The sequence below is a fragment of the Helianthus annuus genome, chromosome 10, assembly GCF_002127325.2.
Source record: "Helianthus annuus cultivar XRQ/B chromosome 10, HanXRQr2.0-SUNRISE, whole genome shotgun sequence".
Classification (NCBI taxonomy): Eukaryota; Viridiplantae; Streptophyta; class Magnoliopsida; order Asterales; family Asteraceae; genus Helianthus; species Helianthus annuus.
Window position 1 is genome coordinate 145054619 of NC_035442.2, and position 22537 is coordinate 145077155.

Consider the following 22537-nt stretch of genomic DNA (forward strand, 5'->3'; position numbering starts at 1 on the left):
CTCACCTAGGGTGGAAGCCCGTGAACACTCGCTGAATGGCACGACAGTGCGGAGAGCTAAAACTCACTTAGTCCAAGGATCGAAGTAGCGATCGCCGCCTACTCGCCTAGTCTCCCATCATCACCCTATGCCGCCGAAACTAATTGGTGGGGGCAGGAATCGAACCTGGGTGACTTGGAATACCAAGTCTCTCCCTTACCACTCCACCAGCTCATTAGCCTTTTATATGATATATATAATAAAAGAAATTCTCACTTAACTTGTATAAAAAGTATATATTGGGTTTATCACACAAGACAAGAGTCATCAAAATTACAGGAGAAGAAAGAGTTTAATCATTAATGTAAAAGAAAGAGACTAGAGTGGAGTAGTACATACTTTGGATCATTGTAACAAAGGCTTTTGTGGTCTGTACTCTGTAGCTACTGACATTGCGAAAAACTCCCATTACAGTAGGGTATGTCTGGGAGGATCTTTTGATTTTCATGTAATGATTTGTGAGGACTTACATATTGTTTTTCCTAGGGATCTATTGATTGTCTTTTACCGTTTTTTGGTATCATTACCAAAAAAAATGAATTTCATAGAGAAAAGCCAGATTGCCAAACTATGAACCTAGCAATTACATGACTAACATGACAAAATCTAAACATACATAAAGTAACTAGTTAAAAATTTAAAGAAAATATCTTAACTTTATGGTAGGTGATAGGAATTATGATGTATACGACATCGTGGCTATGTTATGATAAAACTACAACATCAATACGATGTTCAGTTGATCCCAAAGGGGTGGGTTTGTGGATATTTAAAGTTGAAATGCTAAATGAGTAAAATAATAATTAAATGTATTTAATTACTACGGTAAATTATATTTTCTGTCATTTATGTTTGTATCAGATTGCAATTGATGTCTTTTAACTTTAATAATTAAAATCACAATCCTTTATATGTTAAACACATTACACTATACGTCCTTTACCACTAACCTGGTTAAAATTTTCACTTAAGTCATACCACATGATTATCATGTGACACATTTATGTCTTTTTACACCTAAATAAATAAACATCAAAAATAACAACTAAAACCAGTTTATTTTATTAACCACATTCACATCCATTCCACCATATTTTCACCCTAAATTACATTAAAAAACACTACATTTTCTTACTCCTTTTTAATTAAATAATATTTTTATATCTTTATCATTACTTTCTCTCTCCTCCACCCACAACCACTTTTAAAATATATTAAAAAATTATAGGGGGTGAACAGTGTTCCTCCAAATATACAGATAAACAGTAACATTTTCTCTCACATCTACTCACAACCACTTTTTATACTCTTTATATTATAAAAACTCAACGCACAGAATTTAATGAAATGGATGTGAATGATCTTTATTTCTCTTTACTTCTCCCCTCTTTTCTTTAACAACCCTCAAAACTTCAGTCATCTTTCACATTTGAAACCCTGCACCTTCAGCTAGCCTTCAAGCAAACTAATAAATGAGACTAAGACCATGTGTAGTGGGGCGTTTTTTTAAAAAAAAATTCAAAAAAAACACCCGAAAACGCCCACCCCTCCATTACATGGGGCGTTTTTTTAGAAAAAAATTTCAAAAACTTGAATTTGGCGTGTTTTTGATAACGCTTAAAGGGGACTTTGGAACCGGCGTTTTTCTGACAATGAAGGGGACTTTTAAAAAAATTCACTTTAGTCAACCAATCACTTTTGCCCACCCACTTTTCAATCTGACATCTTGACCTTTTTTTTTTTCATTAAAAATAATATGGGGGTTATTGGCATAATGCCCCACTACGCCACTTTTGCTATAATGCCCCCTTGCTGACTAGGACGCCATATGGCGCAAAACGCCCCATGGTGAGAGCATTATAGTGTTTAACCACTACACATGGTCTAACAAATATACTTAACTGAAAATTTGGTGGTGGTGGTGGTGACATACTTGTACTTCGTGCATCTCAACCTATCCATACCTCTCTCTATATCTAACATTTACATATTAATTTCTCTGTCTAGATTCTTCTTTTGCTTTCTCTTGTTCTCACATTTCTGATCGCACAAAACTGAAGTTATTCGACCTCCTTTTTCCGATCATTGTTGTTTCAAAATTAGGGTTAGGGTTTCTTATTGCAGAAAAATGGCACAAGCTGTGGAAGAATGGTACAAACAGATGTCTGTCATACTTGTTCTTATCTCACAGCTGTTGTTCTTACCACCGTTGGATGCTCCCTTGAGGTAATTGATTGTTCGGTCATTGTTATGTTAGGACGCATATGTATGCAAGTTTTTGTTATTCTGATTGTTTGTGCATATTGCAAAGACTATTATGTTGGTCAATTTTACGTATTAGCATTACCGGGGCACACCAACTTTTAGTGCTAACCTGTAATTAGGTAAGCCTGATACTTTAAGCCCGCTAAACACTTCTAGTGGTAAGTATAGTCTTTGTTGTTGTGTAGAATTAACATTTTCATTTTGAAAAAAGACTTGTTAAATATTATTGAAAATAATATTTCAATAATATTTAACGTCTATCTATTTTTACAAATAAACATATATTTATTTTCCACTAAGAACTTGTAAAGTGTAAACCAGTCTTTTATTGTTATTTTAGGACTCCTATATTATGATATTTTGTTTGAAGTGTCGAATCGGATCAGTCTTCCCAACTCCAAAGATATTTTAGCAAGTTATGTATTTTTGTACTTTGAACTTATGAAAATATCCAAATTTTATCATTACCCCCATTAGTACCTTTGACTTTTATTTTGTTTCTTTAAGGTTTCAAATAGATACTTTAACGTTATTTTTTTTCTTTTTGTGTGCCTAACTTTATTGTTATTATGCATTTACTTAATTATTTAAGTAACTTATATGTATGCAATCTTATAAAATGCATTTACTTTAGAGAATTACCGGTTCAAGGAATAAAGTGGTTTAATATCACTAAGAGGCTGTTTGGCAACTTCTAAATTGTTAACTGTTGAACAAGTAAGAGGTCTGAATTATTAAGTGTTTAACCAGTAAAACGTTTAAACCATTAAGAGCCATTATAATGCTTAATCATTCAGAGGCAAACGTCGGACCAATTCAAATTAAAGGTCTTAACCATTCAGACTCAGTATAATGTTTAACCATTCAGAGACAAATGACTGAACCATTCAGACATATGCGCGCGAAACAAACAGTCTGAACCATTAAATATTGAACCAGTAAAACGTCTGAACCATTAAGAGCTAAACAAACAACTCCTAACTGTCTAAACTACACATGGCGCATAATATTTCTTTTTAACATTAATTATGGTGGAATATTTGGGTATGGTTTCTCATACTAGCTTAGTTGCACTTGCACACATCCACCACACATTCTTTTATTTAGTACCAAATCCACATGCCACATGTTATTAGGGTCTATTCCACCAATTTAGTGGCACCAAAATATATGCCCATTTCCTTCGGATTAATCACGTGTAAGACTAGTATGGCCTATCATTTCAAGTTTGTTGCACCTAATCACACAACATCAATATCACCCCACCTGATATTTTTTTTTTTATAAATTAAGGATACATTATGTCAAAGTATTGTGAATTTGTGATGTTATCACAACTTAGCAAAAGGGGGTGGCGGCGCAACTTGTTGCCCGACTACCTGTCATTGTTTTGTAATTGTCCTTTTCGTGTGCAATGATACAATGCTTTTGGTTCTAAAAAAAAAAATTATTATAGAATTTATAGGTAATTCAAAACAACATTTTGGTATATCCATGTTTAATTAATTAATTGTGCATTTACTTGGCCACCAGATTTTTCAAGGATTACTTCACTTACTTCACACCTTAAATATACATTTCATATAAATTTATACAAGTACAATTTCACTAACATACTCCTAGCAAATTCATGTACTTATGCCCAAACTCTTTATTTGATTATCATTGATCAGTTTACTTTTTAAACATTATTTTCGTTACGGCAGTGGCGGATATAAAAAAATCCTTATAGGGAAACGTTTCAAAAAAAAAAGGGTAATGAAATCGAAAAAGCGTCAAATTTTTCCAAAATTTACACTACCGTCGGAGCGTCAAGGACAACGGGGTACCCCTTGTTACAGGATAGGTACTCCCCTGCGTTATGATGTCCTTGACATTTTCATGGTCTAAGCATAATAATCAAAGGGTATACAATTTTTTATATTAATGTAGCTTTAGAGAGTAATAAAATTATTTCAAAATATTGGATGATTTTTTTTAAATGAACATAAATTTTAGAGATGGATTTTATTGCAAGTATCCTTTTCACATTTGGATATTTAAAAACTAGATTCATATGGACCATTGTATCATTTATTGCATATTAAAATATATTCTATTTAAACGCCACCTCAACATTTCTGCTCCTCCACAATTCTTGTTGCTTAGCTAATTCTTTGCTGTGATTATAAAAAAAAAAAAAAAAAAAAAAAAAAAAAAAAAAAAAAATCCTAGAGGAAGGATAAGATTGAATGATGAAGATCCAGTGTAACGTGTGTGAATCGGTGGAGGCGACAGTGTTTTGTTGCGCTGATGATGCGGCGTTGTGTCGCAGTTGCGATGAGAAGATACATGCTGCTAACAGGCTTGCTAGTAAACATCAGAGGGTTCATCTTTCTAATTTAGATAATCAGAGGCCCAAGTGTGATATATGTCAGGTATGTATACATACAAAGAGTACAGTTTTAATTAATTCATGTCTTTGTCCCTTTTATTTTATTTATTTGTTGTTTTTCTTTTTGAAACAGCAGCATTTTCCTTTTTTTTCAGTGTGTTCGTTTTGACTGTTTATATCCATTTTGACAGTTCATGAAATATCTATCTTTGACCATAGTCTTTTTGATATTACAAAAATAACTGGTGGATTTTTTTTTATTTTAATTTTCAATAATTTTCACCAACACATGTCACTACTCACTCACAAATTAGACACTATATTAAATATATCATAAACCATGACTTTTTTAATTCGTGGGGGTCTATGGTCCCTTATGAAAATATCCATTTTGACAGCTCATGAAAATGTCCATCTTTGACCATGACTTTTTGAAATTACAAGTGGACTTTTATTTTATTTTTAGTGTTCAATAATTTTCACCAATTACAAAATGACACATACCAATCAGTATTTTTTTTTAATTCGTGGGGTCTATGGCGCAAGCGCAACACTATGGATGTGTTGCACCAAAACGATCAAATTCGTTGCATCGGCTGTGTCAAAGGATCCAACCTGATGCGCCAGATTGAAATCTGTTGCGTCAAAAGACACTTGTCACACTCTAATTGATCAGTAATTTTACAAAGTCAAGGCTATTCTGCTAATTTCTTCGTCAAAATTGATATTTTCGTGATTTTCCCGTTTGTTTATTAAACCAAAGCGTAGATATATGTTTCAATTATGAGTATCATGTATTTAATATGTGAACGTTGTCTAAAATGTGATTGGTATCATCATACAGGAACCAGATGGATACTTCTTTTGTCTGGAAGATAGGGCTTTATTGTGCCGAAAATGTGATGCTGCCATTCACAAAGTGAATGCCCTTGTTTCATCACACCAGCGGTTTCTACTTACAGGCGTGAAAATAGGGGTTGAAACTGAAACTCGTGATCTTGGTGCATCGTCGTCTACAAAATCACTCCCTTGTGAGAAAGTTTCAGAAGCGCCAGAGTTCCGGTTTGGTGGAGGCTCTTTAGCAGAGCAATGGCATTTTGATGAGTCTTTTGGATTGAATGATCTCAATCAAGATTATGACTACATTGATGACAATTCATCTAAGGTGAGTTTTTTCGTATTTTGTGGTTTGTGAATAGAAACAGGAAAATGAACGTTAGTTGGGTGGGCTGGCTCCAAAAGCCACTTCTTGTTTATAATGTTTTTTTTGTTTCCGTTCTGGTTTCTTGCTAGTCGGTTTTTAATAAAATCATATTGTTCTAAGGATTAAAAAAAAAAAGCCTTTGTGTGTACATTGATCTAGTAAATTGAAATTTTCAAGTATTTTCATTAGGCGGATAGTGGCAAGATAGGAGGCTCAGATTGTTCTTCAACTCTAAAAGCATTGGAAGTTGAAATGGATTCTGAAGATTGTTTGGGTCAGGTTCCTGATTCATCGCGGATGGTCCCACAAATATCTTCACCGCCTACTGCTTCAGGGCTTTGCTGGCCAAAACACCATCATCATGGTCGTCGTCGTCCTCGTAGTCGTCGCAATCAAGGTAGGATTGACCCTACTACTTTTGTGCCAGATGTATGCTACTCTAATATCTCAAATTTGGATCATTCTCAACAACAACTTAAAAGGAGGAAGTACCTATAACTTGTAACTACGATGTTCTTCTTGGATGCCGACTCATGGTTGCTTTACATTGTTCTGAATTTGGGGTTCAACTCACATCCCCATAGTCTATGTTAAATAATTATTGAAGATGGTGGTAGAATTGTTCTTAAAGTTGGGTCAAGTGTTACAGGGTTCAAAGTTCAACCCTCAATGGGGTTTGTTATTTCACTTGTTTGATGTACAAAAGTTGAGACTGTGTGATTGAAACACTTGTTTAAATCATTACTAGATTTCATTTTTCCACTCAACAAAAATCAAGTTTCACATAAAAGTAAATTGCATTAATATAGTATTTTTTGGGTATTACAACATATTATATTGTTAGAGAATAGTTTTTTTAAATATTTTCTTATAATATGAAAGTTGTATATTTAAATTTAATTGCTTATCTGATTCATATAAAAAATAATAACATACGAAGAAGCATATAATCACATCTATCTACTATAATAAAAGAAACTAACTTTTGGACAGAAACCAACTTTTAAACACGTGTCATTCATTGAAGGTATCCTCAAATCTATACTTATCTAATATTAACTAAATAAATAAATAATAAATTAATATTAAATCTTATTATACTTTAATAAAATATTATCCTCAAATCTAAATTGTTAATTTAATAATATATTTTTAAAACAAATACCTCTCTTTCATACTTATCTTATATTAAGTATATAAATAATAAATTAATATTAAATGTTATCCAAATTTATTAAAAATATAACTTTTTATTATTTGGTATACAAAATTATATTTATTCAACAGTATTTAATATACAAAATTACATTTATTTAATATGCGTAATACACATGGTTTTTAAAGATATAACTTTTTTTAGATATATTCAACACGTGTAACATACAGGGTTTTTAAGAATGTAATTTTTTTATTATTTGGTAGATTTATTCAACCCGATTATACACGGGTTTTTTTAAAAGATACGACGTTTTTAGTATTTAGTATACAAAATTACATTTATTTAATCTGTGTAATACACATGATTTTTAAAGATATAACTTTTTTTATTATTTGATATATAAAATTACATTTATTTAACCCGTACAATATACGAGGTTCATAAAAATATAACTTTTTATTATTTGATATAATATTACATTTATTCAACCCGTGTAATACACGGGGTTCTAACCTAGTCTAATATAAACTCACAACGGTATAGTGCTACTTGACAAAACATGTTTTCAATAACAATCTCGATTGCAATAACAATATCTGTTTGTGTAGTTAAGGTCGACCGAGTAGAGTAAAATACATTATTATAAATTATATAAACAAAAGTATATCTATGTGTCCTTTAAATCTGCCCATTTCCGACTCCCAATTAGCCGATTTTGTTTAAACAGCCTGCAATTTAGAGTCCGTATATCACATATAAAGCCTCCAAGGTCTTGCAAAATGTATTATTTTGAAGATAGTTGTTGTAGTGTGAAGAGTGTAAGCCTTTGCAAAAGTGTAGGAAAGTGAAAGATGAGACTCTAAATTGCTCATATAGATTATGTGCCTATTACTTTAAAGAATTGGAAGAATCGCTTCTTCTATGCGTTTTCATAAGCCTCGAATGTATTCATGTTCTAAAAAGAAAACCTATACAAGTTTTTATATGAAAATCTCAGATATATAAGCTCTGTATAATTATGAAAACGGAGTATTTCTAAGTTACAATACTTAAATAAAATGTGTTTTTATAACAAACTTGAATGTAATAGCAACGTGTTAATGTAATTCATGCTAACTGGTAGGGTAAAATACGATATATATACTATATGAATAAAATAAATAATTATATTGAAAACCAAATTTATATTTTCTTGGATTATATTGAAATACAATAAATTTTAAGTTGAAATCTACATAATAAATATCAATAAAAAAATTATCTAGATAATAAATATCGATAAAAAAATTAAAGAAAAATAAAATATAAACAAAAAATATACGTCACATCTACTCTACTCACCTTGTTTGTCACTATACACAATCCTAGTTTGGATTTCTATCAAAGCAGGCCCGTCGCCTCTGACGGATTGTCGACTGACCCCATTATTTTTGGTATCATATTTTCAATGTTTTCAACCAGTAATTTTTTTTGCGTGTTCCGACGGGTTCGAAATGTAAAATAACTCGAATTTGTACCGTTTAATGGAAACGTATTATATTTTACCTAACTTGTTTCTGAACAAAAGTGACGTCAAAACGTAGAGTAAGTAAAAACTCACATGAAAATAAGCATGAAAACATATTATCATCTTTCTCTGATGGCCAATTTCAGTCCCTCATGTATGCTTGCTACCTCTTCTGTCCAAAACTTCATCCCTTCATATTTAGTTTACATTCTAACCAAGTTATATAACCTAGTTATTTATTTTTATTTCTACCAATTAATAAAAATTGGGTTTTTGGGACGTTACAAGTCTACCCCCCCCCCCCTTCCTTCTTAAAGGAGGTTTCATCCCCAAAACCTTTCTCATCTCTACTAGACCAATCCTACTCCTACCCTTTTCATTCTACTCATTCAAAGTGCATACTACAACATGAATACATTCGAGGCTTATGCAAAAGGTTTTTTTTATTCGTAAATAAACATAATCGTACGTTTTGTCCCTATTTTCTTAAATTAAGCAAAATACTTTCATGCATTAATTGATCATGGCGAATTGATTACTTCTACTTTTCCCAATAAATCATGCTTGATACATTATTCCAACATTAGTCATACAAGTATCTAACATGAGTTTACCACAATATTCCATTATTAACATTCCTTCTAATTACTTTTATAGTCACATAAAAATCAGAATATGACCACACATATATTATAAACATTCAGTTATGGTATCACTGCCGCATCATAACTACTTTTTCGTACTTATCTATTCATACTTATCTCGGGAGTTAAACACCATTTTAGGTTTGTTACCGTTACATGGTACTATGTACATTCCAAGGTGAAACTCCTTATCATTTTCATTCGTGTCACCATGATTTGTCCGTCCATTTGTTTTATGCGTTACTTACTATACATACACATGTGCCTTGCTTAATGACATCGAGTTTAAACTAAGAATTTCATTCCTTTCTTGACCTCTAAAATTCATACCTTCCAAACTGTATCATATTTGTGCTACCGTTTGTTCGTATGGAAACATTATTCCGTCTATAACGTTATATTTAACATTCACAAGTCAAAAACTTTACTAACCTTAATGTTTGCATAATAAACCAATGATCCATGCCCCGGACCGGCCCGCTCCTTCATGAGTCCATGCAAAAAACTGGATTGACCTCGTACATCCGTGTGATAAGCCTCCGCTCGTGTGCATCCTTTCACCAACTCTACTAGTTTTATCACTTCAAGCATTCTACCATTCTCATTGAAAAAATTAACAATTAGCACATTTCATTTAAATATTCATTCAATAAGAACGGTACCTGAACACGTCCCTGAACTGGTTGATCCGATGAGAAGTGATCCGATCTTCGGTCTGCAAAACAAAACACTGTTAGGACTCGTTACAGGAATGGAGTTATTCCTGTAACCACACACTGGCGTGAGAATAAGTATATGCTTTGTGAGAGTAAAGAGAATGTGTTGAGAGAACAATGTGTCTTACCTTCTTGATGATCCCTCTATTTATACTTATGGGTGATTTTAGGGTTTCCGCATGTTTTGGGAAGTCGGTTAGGCGACTCCTATTTTATCGGAGATTTATATGTATGGAGATATATGGAAATATCTTCCCTATTTACGACTTATTTAATGGTTGGTATTTAACCCGGAATGACCGAATCGGGTCATTCCTTCACATGTCCCCCCAGTCCGATTCTATAGGGTTTTGCATGGGGTCGGACTTAAAAAAGTGACAAAACCACTAAAAAAGTACATCAATAACCAAATGTATAATAAGCCTTAAATAAAATAAAATAAAATAATACGTCATAATACCTGGTGCCAGGTACCCGAAGGGGCGTTTTGGCGGCGTCAGTTGCCAGATCAACGACCTGCTCATTATTACCTGGGCTGACACACATCATTTTCCAAAATACTCTTATTGTACTATTTATTTTTTTTAATCAATAAAATCATTACAAGACAAATCAAACTTAAATAATTCAATCTCAAACACTTATATATGAGAGATCTAGAGTGGATAATGGTTTCTACGGTTCTTGCATCTAAAGGTGGTTCCTATTTTACCCCATCCAGGACTGACTATTTATATATTTATACGCATGCACTATTTGCACTAATATCCCTAATTTCTAACTATATATTATCAATAACCTTCTGTTGTAATTTCTCTTATAATTTAGATATAAAGATTATTCTCTTAATCATATACTCTTTATAAATATATTAACATTTGTGTTTTAAAGTACCTAAACTCTATATTATATAAACTGTTAAATTATTTTAACATAAAATTATTTTCACATGTTTACAAGAATAACACTATTGCACATTGAAAACTAGCTCAATGAAAAATTCGAGAAATATCAAGGCTTGCACAAAAAAACATGTCATACAACTAAGACTAGCCTGTGAAGAGTGCATTTGGCTTAGAGTATGTGTAGTGGGGCGTTATATTCCCTCATAAAGCCCCTATAAAGCCCCACACACCACTACGAGGGGCTTTATAAGACAAAAAAAAAAGTGGGTGGCGTTATATATATGGCGCCTGATGGGGGAGGGGATTTCAAAAATGGACCAATAAAAAAAAGCAAGTGTTTTTTTAATTAATTAATACAATTGAAAATTAATAATTAGGTAATGATAGGTATGGGCTTTATGACTACGGGCTCTAGTGATATAATGCCCCATAAAACCCCTGTGTGACGTGGCACGACACGTGTCGCATAATGCCCCACAAGGGGCTTTATGACTACGAATGGCCTTAGATGGAATTTGCATTTGAGAAATCTTGCAATGGAGGTGGCTCTCCACACGTTTGGACGTGCGCCATTTTTCATAAGGTGGTGGAGCCATGCTATTAATTAATAAAAGAAATCATTTTCGGCCTTTTCTTAGTTATTTTACCAAATTCTGAGTGTTGAGATGCGTTAGAAAAAAAAAATCTGTAATGTTTTAAAGAAGCATTTTTTGCTAATTATCATTTGAGTAAATTATAAGTTTTGTCCTTTATGTATACATCAAATTTCAGACGCTGTCTTTTTTGCCAAAATCTTGCAGGCGGTGTCCTTTACCTTTCAAAATCTTGCATGTTTTGTCCTTTAGGTCAAACATGGTTAGAAATCTCACTTAAAAAAAGTCATGTGCAGTGCACACGAGGGTAAAATGGTCATTCCCTCTCAACTCATTTAATTCCCCATTTATATCCACAACAACCCCTCACTAACCCAGGATCATCTCTTCATAAATCACCGCCACTACTTATTTCAAAAATCCCAATTCTAATTAATCAACAGATGTATGTTAAGATCTAATCAAACAGCATGTTACAAGAATATCATCAAACACATAAAAACATACATTTTTATTTCACATACATCTTACCTGAAAGTGTGACTGCCAGAACGACGCCTGAGAGACGGTCGTCGTTGGTCGTTCTGTTAACCGCCTACGTGAGCAACGGCACTGCTTCCGAGGAGGTCGCAGGAGGTCAAAGAAAAGGTAGAAGTTAACCGGGTGAAGAGAGGGGTTGTATTTAAAGAATGACGGTATCTCAGAAGAAGCCGCAAAGGCGGTGGTTGAGTTAATTCCGTCCACATAGAAACTAAAAATCCTTCATTTTCGATGAAGGGGCGATTGCAATTTCTCAACTTTTGAAAAAATCCCCGATCTTGGAGGATTTTAGGTGTTCGTCGACCCGGGTTGGTTCTGAAGGGGGAATTGCTTTATCAGAAGCACTCGCCACATGTACTGGTTTGAAGAAACTCGATCTTCGTGATAATATATTTGGTGTAGAAGTCGGGATTGCTTTGAGTAAAACCGTTTCTTTACTCACTAATCTGACTGAGCAACGGCACTATTGCCGAGGTGGTCGCCGGAGAAGTGAGAACCAGAGAAATCAGAATTCATATAGGAGAGGCAATGGTGGGCTGGCCTGACTTCACGTGGTGGAGGTTCTTTCCAAATAGATCTCTTTGGGGATTTAGGGATTTATCAGATGATAAATGGGGAAATTGAAAGGGGTGAGAGGAAAATGACCATTTTACCCTCATGTGCATTGCACATAATCTTTTTCAACTGAGATTTCTAACCAGATTTGGCCTAAAGGACAAAACATGCAAGATTTTGTAAGGTAAAGGACACCGCCTGCAAGATTTTGGCAAAAAGGACAGCGCCTGAAATTTGATGTAAACATAAAAGACAAAACTTGTAATTTACTCTTATCATTTTTTAAAACATTTATTTTTCATCATAAATCCCTTTAATAATTCGGTAATAACAATTTTTTTATTATATAAAAGGTTAATATGAAAGTTAGTTTTTTATATGAAATAAAAAACTTAAAAAGAGCTTTATAATTTTTATTTATAAGATAAATTTTTATTTTTAAATGTATTCTTTTTTTTTTTTTGAACGACTATTTTTTTCTTTAAATACTTACAACTCCCAAGGATAGAACTTTGGTAATGGGGTGGTGGTGTATTGGCAAAGACAAAGTCTTTGAAAACACCTAGGTTGGGAAGAGGAATGTCTTAGGTTCCAGTTTCAAAAAAAAAAAGGATAGAACCCTGGTCTTCATACAAGAGATAATTCCTCTTGATCACTAGGCTATAACCTAAGTGGCTTTTAAATGTATTCTATTAATTTTAATAATAAGAAAATAAAAACAAATTAATTATAAGAAGAATTTGTTAATTAAAAATAAAATTTTATTTTTAAAACATTTATTTTTCATCATATATCCCTTTAAGAAGAATTTTTTATTTATAAGATAAGTTTTTATGTATTTGTGCAAATTTGGTGTGACAACTAAGTTTAGTTGATGTATTTACGAGTACATTTAACATTTTGCATCGGTGATAGTCTACTATAAATTTATACTACCAAACAGATTATTATTGGTTTAGAATTTAGGATGTTAAATACTTGGAATCAAGAAACATAGTTAAATTTATTTTTATGACTAGCCTAGTGGGCTAGTCTATTTATTTTCTTTTTCTCATGGCATTTAGCTTACATTTGGTTTATGTGGATTTTAACTTCGAGGGGAAATGCTTCGAGAGGAAATGCACTGGACGACTTTGTATTTGAGCAGAGTGTATTTTTTTAATGTCAACGTTTGCTCCTACTCTATTACCCTCTTAATCTTAAATTAATTGTCTTTGGTTGATTACACTGATTTACACTTGATGAAGAATTATGCATCTGGTAAGAGGGTGGGGCTCAAGGTAAGTTTTTTTAAGGGTATTGGGGGCAGTTATTGGGTGTGGGTCATAAATAGTTAGTGGGTAAGGATTAGTTGGGCTGAACACAATGCTAGAGGAAATAATAAAAGGCCTGTAGGCCTGTTCGAATTGTGGAACAAGAATGGGGTGGCAGCCTATTGTTGTAGTAATACACACATACATAATATATTTATTCATTTATTTATGTTTTTTACACTTAACAACTAACATATATATATATATATATATATATATATATATAAAGGGGCTCATGCGAGAACTCCATTTATTTCGAGAACCGCGAGAACCAATGTGAACACAACTTAAAATAGCTAAAAAAAACCTAACCCCCACCCCCCCCCCCAAAAAAAAAAAAAAAAAAAACCCCTAAACCCCCCAAACCCCCCCCCCCCGCCCCCCCCCCCCCAAAAAAAAAAAAAAAAAAACTAACCCCCCCCCCACCCAATCTAAAATGCTAAAAACTAAACCCCCAAAAAACCTTAAAAAATCTAAAAACAATCTAAAAAAATCAAAAAAAATCTAATTTTTTTTTAATATTTTTTATGCTCAAGTCGCTACTTTTAGTGGCAAAAAAAATTTAAAAAGAAATTAAATTTTTTAATTTTTTTTTGGCTTCGAAAAGTGGCGATTTTTATATAAAAAATATTAAAAAAAAAATTGTGTGATTTTTAGCTATTTTTAGGCATTTTTGGTTGTGTTCACATTGGTTCTCGCGGTTCTCGCAATAAGAGGTGGTTCTTGTATGATCTTCTCCCTATATATATATAGATATATATATATATATATATATATATATATATGTATGTATAGGGTAAGGTTATTGTAAAAAAGACCAAAAGTGTGAGAAAGGTAAGAAAAAATCTCAGCCATTATATCTAAATTAATTAAAAATGGTAAAGAAGTAATTTTATCATTAATTCAATTTATTAAAAACTTCTCATAACCGCCACCTTAATTATAGGAAGTATATAACACCATTCAGTAATTACATAACACCATTCAGCAAGTATATAACACCATTCAGTAAGTATATAACAACATTCAGCAAGTATATAACACCATTCAGCATTCAGCAAGTATATAACACCATTCAGTAAGTATATAACACCATTCATCAAGTATATAACACCATTCAGTAAGTATATAAACCATTCAGCAAGTATATAACACCATTCAACATTCAGCAAGTATATAACACCATTCAGTAAGTATATAACATCATTCAGCAAGTATATAACACCATTCAGCAGTATATAACACCATTCAGCATTCAGCAAGTATATAACACCATTCAGCAAGTATATAACACCATTCAACAAGTATATAACACCATTCAGTAAGTATATAAACCATTCAGCCAGTATATAACACCATTCAGCCAGTATATAACACCATTCAGCAAGTATATAACACCATTCATTGACTAAACATCTGATCGAAACATATTTTTTTCTCTATACAAGTATAGCAATATGGTACTCATATTAAAAATAAAAAAATGCTTGTTATTATGGTGTAATTTTTTTAAAAAAAAGTTATGTATAAAAAGTTATTGATGTTCAAAAAAGACGAGGGGAAGTTACATGTGCATTACATAATTTCTAGTGGGTTTAAAAGACTATATTGTCCCTAGATATTTCAAATCAGTCCAAATTAATGAAAATATTTTACAATTTGGTCCCTACTGATCTCAACCATTAGATCAAAAGATCTAATGGCTGAGATTCTTTCTTACCCTTCTCACACTTTAGGCATTTTTTACAGGATCCTCTACCTATATATATATATATATATATATATATATATATATATATATATATATATATATATTATTCATACTATGGTTCGGACCGCAAGTATCGAGTTACGCGAGCGGGTTGGATCAACAAGCGAGACATGGGCTACGGTTTGAGTCGGTTCCAAAAGGATAAGGATTCGGTTCCAAATTAATCGCTTTTATAATGCAAACTCATAATATAATTTGGTTAAGTATGAAATTACCTCGTCAAATAAAATAAGTAAAAAGTTTGATTATAAATATGGAACGAACGGTTTATACCTCGAAGTTACGGGTTGTCACAACCACCGCCACCTCCAAACACCCACCACCACCGTCATGTCCCTAACAACCAAATCACAAAAGCTCAATAATCTGTTTTTTCACATATCCTACATTTTTCACAATGATACTGATTCTTAAAATACCTGAAGATGATTTAGAGAATTATAAATGTGTTTGATTTAGCAGATAAAAGAACTCGCAAAATATTAACATATAATGTTGAAGACTTACATCATCATCAAAGAATTTACATTTCTGACAGAAGTAATTCCCCATACATATCCCACAATTGATACGGTTTTGTTGAACCTGAAGAAAGTATGCAAAGTTTAATTGTTTAAACCATAAATCATGTGAATTTAATTAACTGACTTTCTTGATTGTAATGTATGTATATTAGCTAAACGACTCACATCTTGTTCGGTGTCACGGACAGAACATATGACCTAAAACAAACAAAATGAAACTAAAAACAATCAGGATAAGAACCAAAATGGGAATTTAGACTAGAAATTGGAATATAAAAACACTATAACGCGGAAAACGCATCTCTCAAACTTTCCAACACCTCATTCGAATCAACATCCTTCGTGTTCAGCTCAATAAACTTCTGCATCAATGAATCCATCACCGTCAGCATCCACAGAGTTGATCATGCTATCCAGTTCGTTGTCCGTTGTAGTTCGGTCTCGATCTGGATGCAAGAGTTGTTGACGGACAGTGAAACGACGCCGTCGTGGCTGTTGTCGATGTCGGATTTACGATAAATTTGAGTCGATTGTGATGAATTTGAATGATTGATAGGATTTGGGGATATATAAAAGAGAGAGATCTACGAATATTTTATTTTTTATTTTTTTAACTGTAAGGGTATTTTGGTCATTTAACAATATTTAACCAAAAAATTCTAACAATGTTAGAAATTTGGACTCAAATGGTTAAAGAAAATGCTTATGAGGACTCAGGTCGTTAAACTTTTTGCTTTTGGACTCAACTAGTTAAAACCCATAAAATACACAAACTCAAAAAAGTAACTTTTTGCTTTTGAACTCACCACCTAGATAAAACCATAATCTATACTATATTATAATACATGAGGGAAGGATTCCCAAAAGTTAAGAACTTCTTCCCCCATTATTTATAAATAAACCCCTAGAATAAGGGTAAAGTGGTCTTTTAAACCATAATTATTTTTTAGTCCCTCAATCTATTACATTTAAATCCTTGACATTTAACATAATTATGGGTAATTAGTTACACCCCCCCCCCTTAATTCTTTAATGTATTCCTGCGATATCTTACAACCGTAATGTTTTAAAAAAATCCAAAGGTAGCATGACGATCGGCACATCTTTTAAACGTTTCGATAGTTGTCTTTTTTAGCTTCGTCGTGCGTTCATAAAGTACAAATAGCCGATGCGTAAATGTACAATTGATTAAAGCCAACATTTGTTTTTTACCCAAGCCAGCTTTGACTATTACCTAGCTACCGTACATTAACATTTGTTTTTTACCCAATTTTTTTATTTTGAACGGCATTAATAAACTAAAATATTCCCTAATTTTATTTGTACAGAGTCAGTTTGTTGTGGCATGTTTAATATAGTAAGTATAGATAAAACTCACAACAAACTTCCTATTAAACATGCCACAACAAACTAAACAGGATATGTGCATCTTATTTTAAAAACTTAAAACTCACAACAAACTTTCTAAATAAATGGATGACCAATCTAAAACTAAACCCTAATGGACTGCTATAAATACATAGCAAACACTCACAATTCTACATTTCTATTGCTAAACAGATTTAAAATATGGAGCCAGTTCTGAATTCACTTGATGCGAAAAAACAAGCATGCGATATTGAAAAATCTAAGGTCGGTTCTATGATAAGTTTTGTTATATCGCAATAATGAATAATTGTTTTCTTTTATTTACTTTTATATGAATACTAACTTATTTGATTTTTCAGATTCAACACACCAAATTAAACACCCCAGTTGTCAAACAAGCTTTTGTTAGTTTTTAAGTAATATTTTTGCTTATAATCTTTCATATTAACAAGTTCGTTATGTTATTATTTGGTGTTTTATTGTAGGATGATGGTGATAATAGTGTTGAAATTATTTCTTATGGTGCAATGTTCAGTCCATACAAGTGTAAGCTTCAACGTCAATTTAGTGAAGAGGTAATTTTAAAATTTATTTAATCTTTTTTAAATTTTTTTTATTCAATATTTGTTCTTTTTTTAAATTTATTTAATCATTTTTTTAACTTTTTTATTAAATTTTTGTTTTTTAAGGATCGGAAGTATGAGAATCAAAAGAAAAGATCTAAGAGACTCTGAATGGAAATGGGTCGAGGTTATAAATTTAGATGATCCTGAGGACGATGAGAAAGAAGATGAATTAGATGATACTGCTGATTCGAGCACATACAAGAAAAACGGATAAAAAAAGTAGAGATTTTAGATGAAATATACCAAGTGTTTTTATGTTTTTTTCATTTTCAGTTGTTTTTGTTTGATATAGATTATCCCATGAATAATAAAGTTTATTTTATATTTGAAGTTTATGTTTTGTGTTATTTTATTGCACTTATAATTTACATCTCGATTGAACTAATATACTTTAGTACTTAATCATGTTCGTATTATATAATTTACATGTTCGTACTTGATCATTTCTAAAGAGATAAATTCGATTACCAAGAATGGCCAAAACATGAAAACTACCTCTTGGTTTGGAGTAAATTCAAGATTGTATTTACAAAGCACACTAAACTTATTCAATTTAACAGTCATGTTTCACGAGGATTTCGTATATATCCATTAGCGCCTTCTATAAAAAAAACTGTTGGACGACACGAGATATGAAAAAATAATTATATAATATTATAGATTTTTCGAATAATTTGTATTTCTTAAATAAAAAGATAAAGTTAATAAAGATATAAACTTTTACATCCTATTTTTTTTATAAAAACTATTTTATAAAAATATGATTTTTAAATATTTATAAAAATGAAATTTAAAATTAGTTAAAGGTGTTTAAAACGTACCTACAAGTCACCTACTATTTTTTACTTTTTACTTTTTTAAAAACGAAAATTTTAAAATTAAAGTTTATTGGATGAGTATGATGTGGATATTTAAAAAAGTTATGGACTTTAAACAATAAAATTATAAACTTTATCATTTCACCAACAAAATAAACTTACTTTATAACGATAGCAACTTATTTTTTTATTTTTTGTCATTTGTTTAGTATTTTTTATTAACAAACGAATCTTTACATGTTTAAAACAGTTTTTCTATACTTTATTTATTATTAATTTTTATAACAAAACAAAACTTTGATATTTAGTAGATAGAAGATAAACTATGTTCCAAAATTTTAGGAATTATTTAATACTAATTTACGGATTAGTAGATAGATAGTAAACTATATCCCAAAATTTTAGGAATTATAATACTAATTTATGATATTTAGTAGATAAATAGTAAACTATGTCCCAAGATTTTAGGAATTACAAGTCAACTAATAAAAAAAATAATTACTGCAGTTATTCTTGGATATTAATCTAATAATTTGCATTTTTTAATTAAAAAGTAATAAAGTAATAAACTTTAAAGCTGAACTAAAAAACTGAACTTACTATGATATAAAGTTAATAAAAAAATAATTATTTTATAAACATTTTTATAGCAAGTAATATAAATAAAACACTCCAGAAATTTACAATCTTTACTAGATAAATTCTAAACTGGGTTCCAAACTTTTAGGAATTATAAGTTCAACTATATTGTTATAGATAATATTAGTCAGTTCTAAAATAACTATTTACCAACTTGACTAGATACATAGTAGTAGATTGTGTTGCATATTTTTAGGGATTCTTAGTTAAAAGTAGACTCATATAGATAAGATTAGTTAGGAACTAAAAATTTGAACTTAGTATGATATAAAGTTAATAAAGATATAAATTCTTATCATCCTATTTTTTATAAAAACAGTTTATGAAATCTTATAAAAATATAAATTTTTTATATTTGTAAAAACCCAAAATTTAACAATTTAAGTTAAAGCTCTAAAACGTACTTACGAGTCAAATACTATTTTTTATTTTTATAAAAACGAAAATTTTAAACTTAAAGTTTATTGGATGAGTACTATGTGGATATTTATAAAAAGTTATGAACTTTAAAGAATAAAATTATACTTTATAATTTAACCAATAAAATAAACAAACTTTACAATTATAACAATTTATCTTTTATTTTTTGTCTTTTTGTTATTATTTTTTATAAAAGAACAAAACTTTTACTTATGTGTAAACTTATGACATATGGATAATGTTATATGAAAAACCCTTGAATTTTAGAAAACCTTGCAAACCCAATGCATGGTCCACATTTATCCACGTATCCAAGCCATCTTCATTTCTTTTTTTTGCTTTTGAGGGCACATTAGTCTTTTTATATTTTCACTTGTCTCCTCTTGTCAGATCACCAACTCTCTATTTGTCATTTGTAGAGCATCAAAAAGATCAAACTCTCTCTTTCTTATTTCACTTTCTTATCCATTTTTTTGTATCATTTTTCCTGATGAAGAAATCCAACATTTTACCAATCAAATTTAGACCGAAATGAAGAACAAAAATCAGATCGATCAATCCCTGATGAAGAACGTGGTTTTGTGATGAAGATGTTAATATATGAAGTCAGATCCACGTGAAAACCCCTTCCAGATCTTGTTCCATTCCCGTTTAGATCTCGTTTGTCCACATGTCTCATAATGTTGTTACAGATCTGGATATTTGTGAGTTTTTTTACACTTTTTTAGTTTATATAAAATATGATTTGTATATGTTGTTTCAGATCTTGATATTTGTGAGTTTTTACACTCTTTTAGTTTTATGCAACATATGTTTTCATATATGTTTGATTCTGGGTATTTCGTATGGATTTTTCTGATTTTGTGGAGTTTATGTTAGTTGATAACTTGAGCATGTAGGTATGAACTTTTGAAAGATGATTATAATTTACGGTTCTATTATTTTACACTTAAATATTTGAACCAATAAAATATTGAATTTAAAAATGATATAGGTATGGACTTTATAAGATGATATTCAACGTCTGGCTCCATTTTTCACACTTAAAATATTAAAAAATATTCATAAAACCTGGTTGTTAATAGGTTTTTGTGTAATGGTTGTTTTAGAGATGAAACATGATTTTTTTTGTTAAAATGGTTCTTAAAAGGGGTAAATGTTTATGTAATTTGTAGGTTTTTATTTTTGTGTTAAAAAGTTATGCTTGGTTTGGTTGCTTCTTTGGGCTTTTGATCTGAATAGTAACTGTTTTTTGTTGGTTTGGTTGCTTTGTTTGGGGCTTTTGATCTGAATAGTAACTGTTTTTGTGATGTTGTTTGGGGCTATGCATGTGTTAATATTTATGTCTGGTTAACGACTTAACGGTTATCTTATCTTTTTGTTATTAGACGGTGATGTATACAAGGGAAATAAGATCCAATTCTCGGGACCGTTGGTTTCGTTAAACGTGGATTAGATGCTCAAGGATCATGACCATGTTTATGTTACAGCACAACACAACTAACACGTGTTATAGTTTGAACTTCTCGGACATGCATGCGTTACATGTGACATGAAACCCATGTACAACGTAACACCTGTTACGTGAGACATGAAAACACATTTTTTTAACTTCCCTGACATACGCACACCCACATGTTTACAAACCGTTTCAAGACCGACCCAAACAATAAAGCAATGGTAGGCACTGAAAAGCTAAGGCAGCAAAGGTAGCCGCTGAAAAGCTAAGGCAGACTGTCAAAGGAAGCTCCACCATTTTTCTTAGTGCTATGTATTTTCGTTTACTAGTAATATGTAATTTTAGTAATATGTAATTTGAGACTCTGATTGTTTTGTCTAGTACATGATGTTAAAACGGTATGGACTTAACACATTCTGGAAGTCTTAACACACGTTATAAAAGAGGCTTAACACAAGTTATATCAGGTATACTATGTTGTTATTAAGTTACTATTGGAGTTTATGCATCCATTCTGGAAGTCTTAACACACGTTATAATAGACGCTTAACACACGTTATACATGTCAGGCGCATAACACATGTTACAGTATGTATATACAAATCATGGTGTTTTGGAAACCACTAGCTTATACATGACATCATGTTGGGTTAAACCAAGATTATAATATAGGCTTAACACATGTTATCCCAGGTATACGGTGTTACAATATTAACTTGTATGTTCCATATTAACTTGTATGTTTCATATACGGTATTACAATATTAACTTGTTTGTTCCATATTAACTTGTACACATATTAACTTGCAAACCACTTTCATATATATGAATACAAGTCGGGTTATAATGGATGCTTACATGTTATCATATGTATACATGTGGGGTTACAAAAAGATTACGATATTAACTAAAGATTATAACAGAAGCTTAACACATGTCATACATTCCAAAATGTGCAAAACAAATGACCCGTTTCATATTATATATTCCAAAATTACCGGTACATGTGTTACCATAAATGGCTCGTTTCATATTACACGTTACATACTAACTTGTACATTTATTACTTGTACAAGTTTTACACTCAGTATCCACATT

At 31.3% G+C, this 22537-nt stretch overlaps 1 protein-coding gene and 1 long non-coding RNA gene across 3 annotated transcripts; one reads left to right on the forward strand and one right to left on the reverse strand.

The window, feature by feature from the left end:
- Positions 1–1964: 1964 nt before the first annotated feature.
- LOC110885944 (B-box zinc finger protein 22) lies at positions 1965–6642 on the forward strand. 2 transcript variants are annotated; one of them, XM_022133685.2, is made up of 4 exons: positions 1965–2265; positions 4619–4721; positions 5523–5843; positions 6072–6642. In XM_022133685.2, exons 1-4 carry the CDS (start codon positions 2168–2170, stop codon positions 6378–6380), a joined length of 831 nt encoding a protein of 276 aa, XP_021989377.1. In that variant the 5' UTR covers positions 1965–2167; the 3' UTR covers positions 6381–6642. The 2 variants fall into 2 exon arrangements, with proteins under 2 accessions (XP_021989377.1, XP_035834560.1); XM_035978667.1 differs by lacking the exon at positions 1965–2265 and having other exon boundaries at positions 4482–4721.
- Positions 6643–15882: 9240 nt separating this feature from the next.
- LOC118483119 lies at positions 15883–16634 on the reverse strand. Its single transcript, XR_004869612.1, has 4 exons — positions 16430–16634; positions 16275–16307; positions 16093–16170; positions 15883–15921 (listed from the first exon to the last, which is right to left on the reverse strand). It is a non-coding gene; the product is annotated as an uncharacterized LOC118483119 (long non-coding RNA).
- Between the last annotated feature and the right edge of the window lie 5903 nt (positions 16635–22537).

Bases quoted from the DNA above. Each gene is read 5' to 3' on its own strand.
- LOC110885944 (XM_022133685.2), top strand. From the start codon at position 2,168: ATGGCACAAGCTGTGGAAGAATGGTACAAACAGATGTCTGTCATACTT. The intron at 2,266-4,618 runs GTAATTGATTGT...GTTGTGTCGCAG, and splicing joins CCGTTGGATGCTCCCTTGAG to TTGCGATGAGAAGATACATG. The intron at 5,844-6,071 runs GTGAGTTTTTTC...TATTTTCATTAG, and splicing joins TTGATGACAATTCATCTAAG to GCGGATAGTGGCAAGATAGG.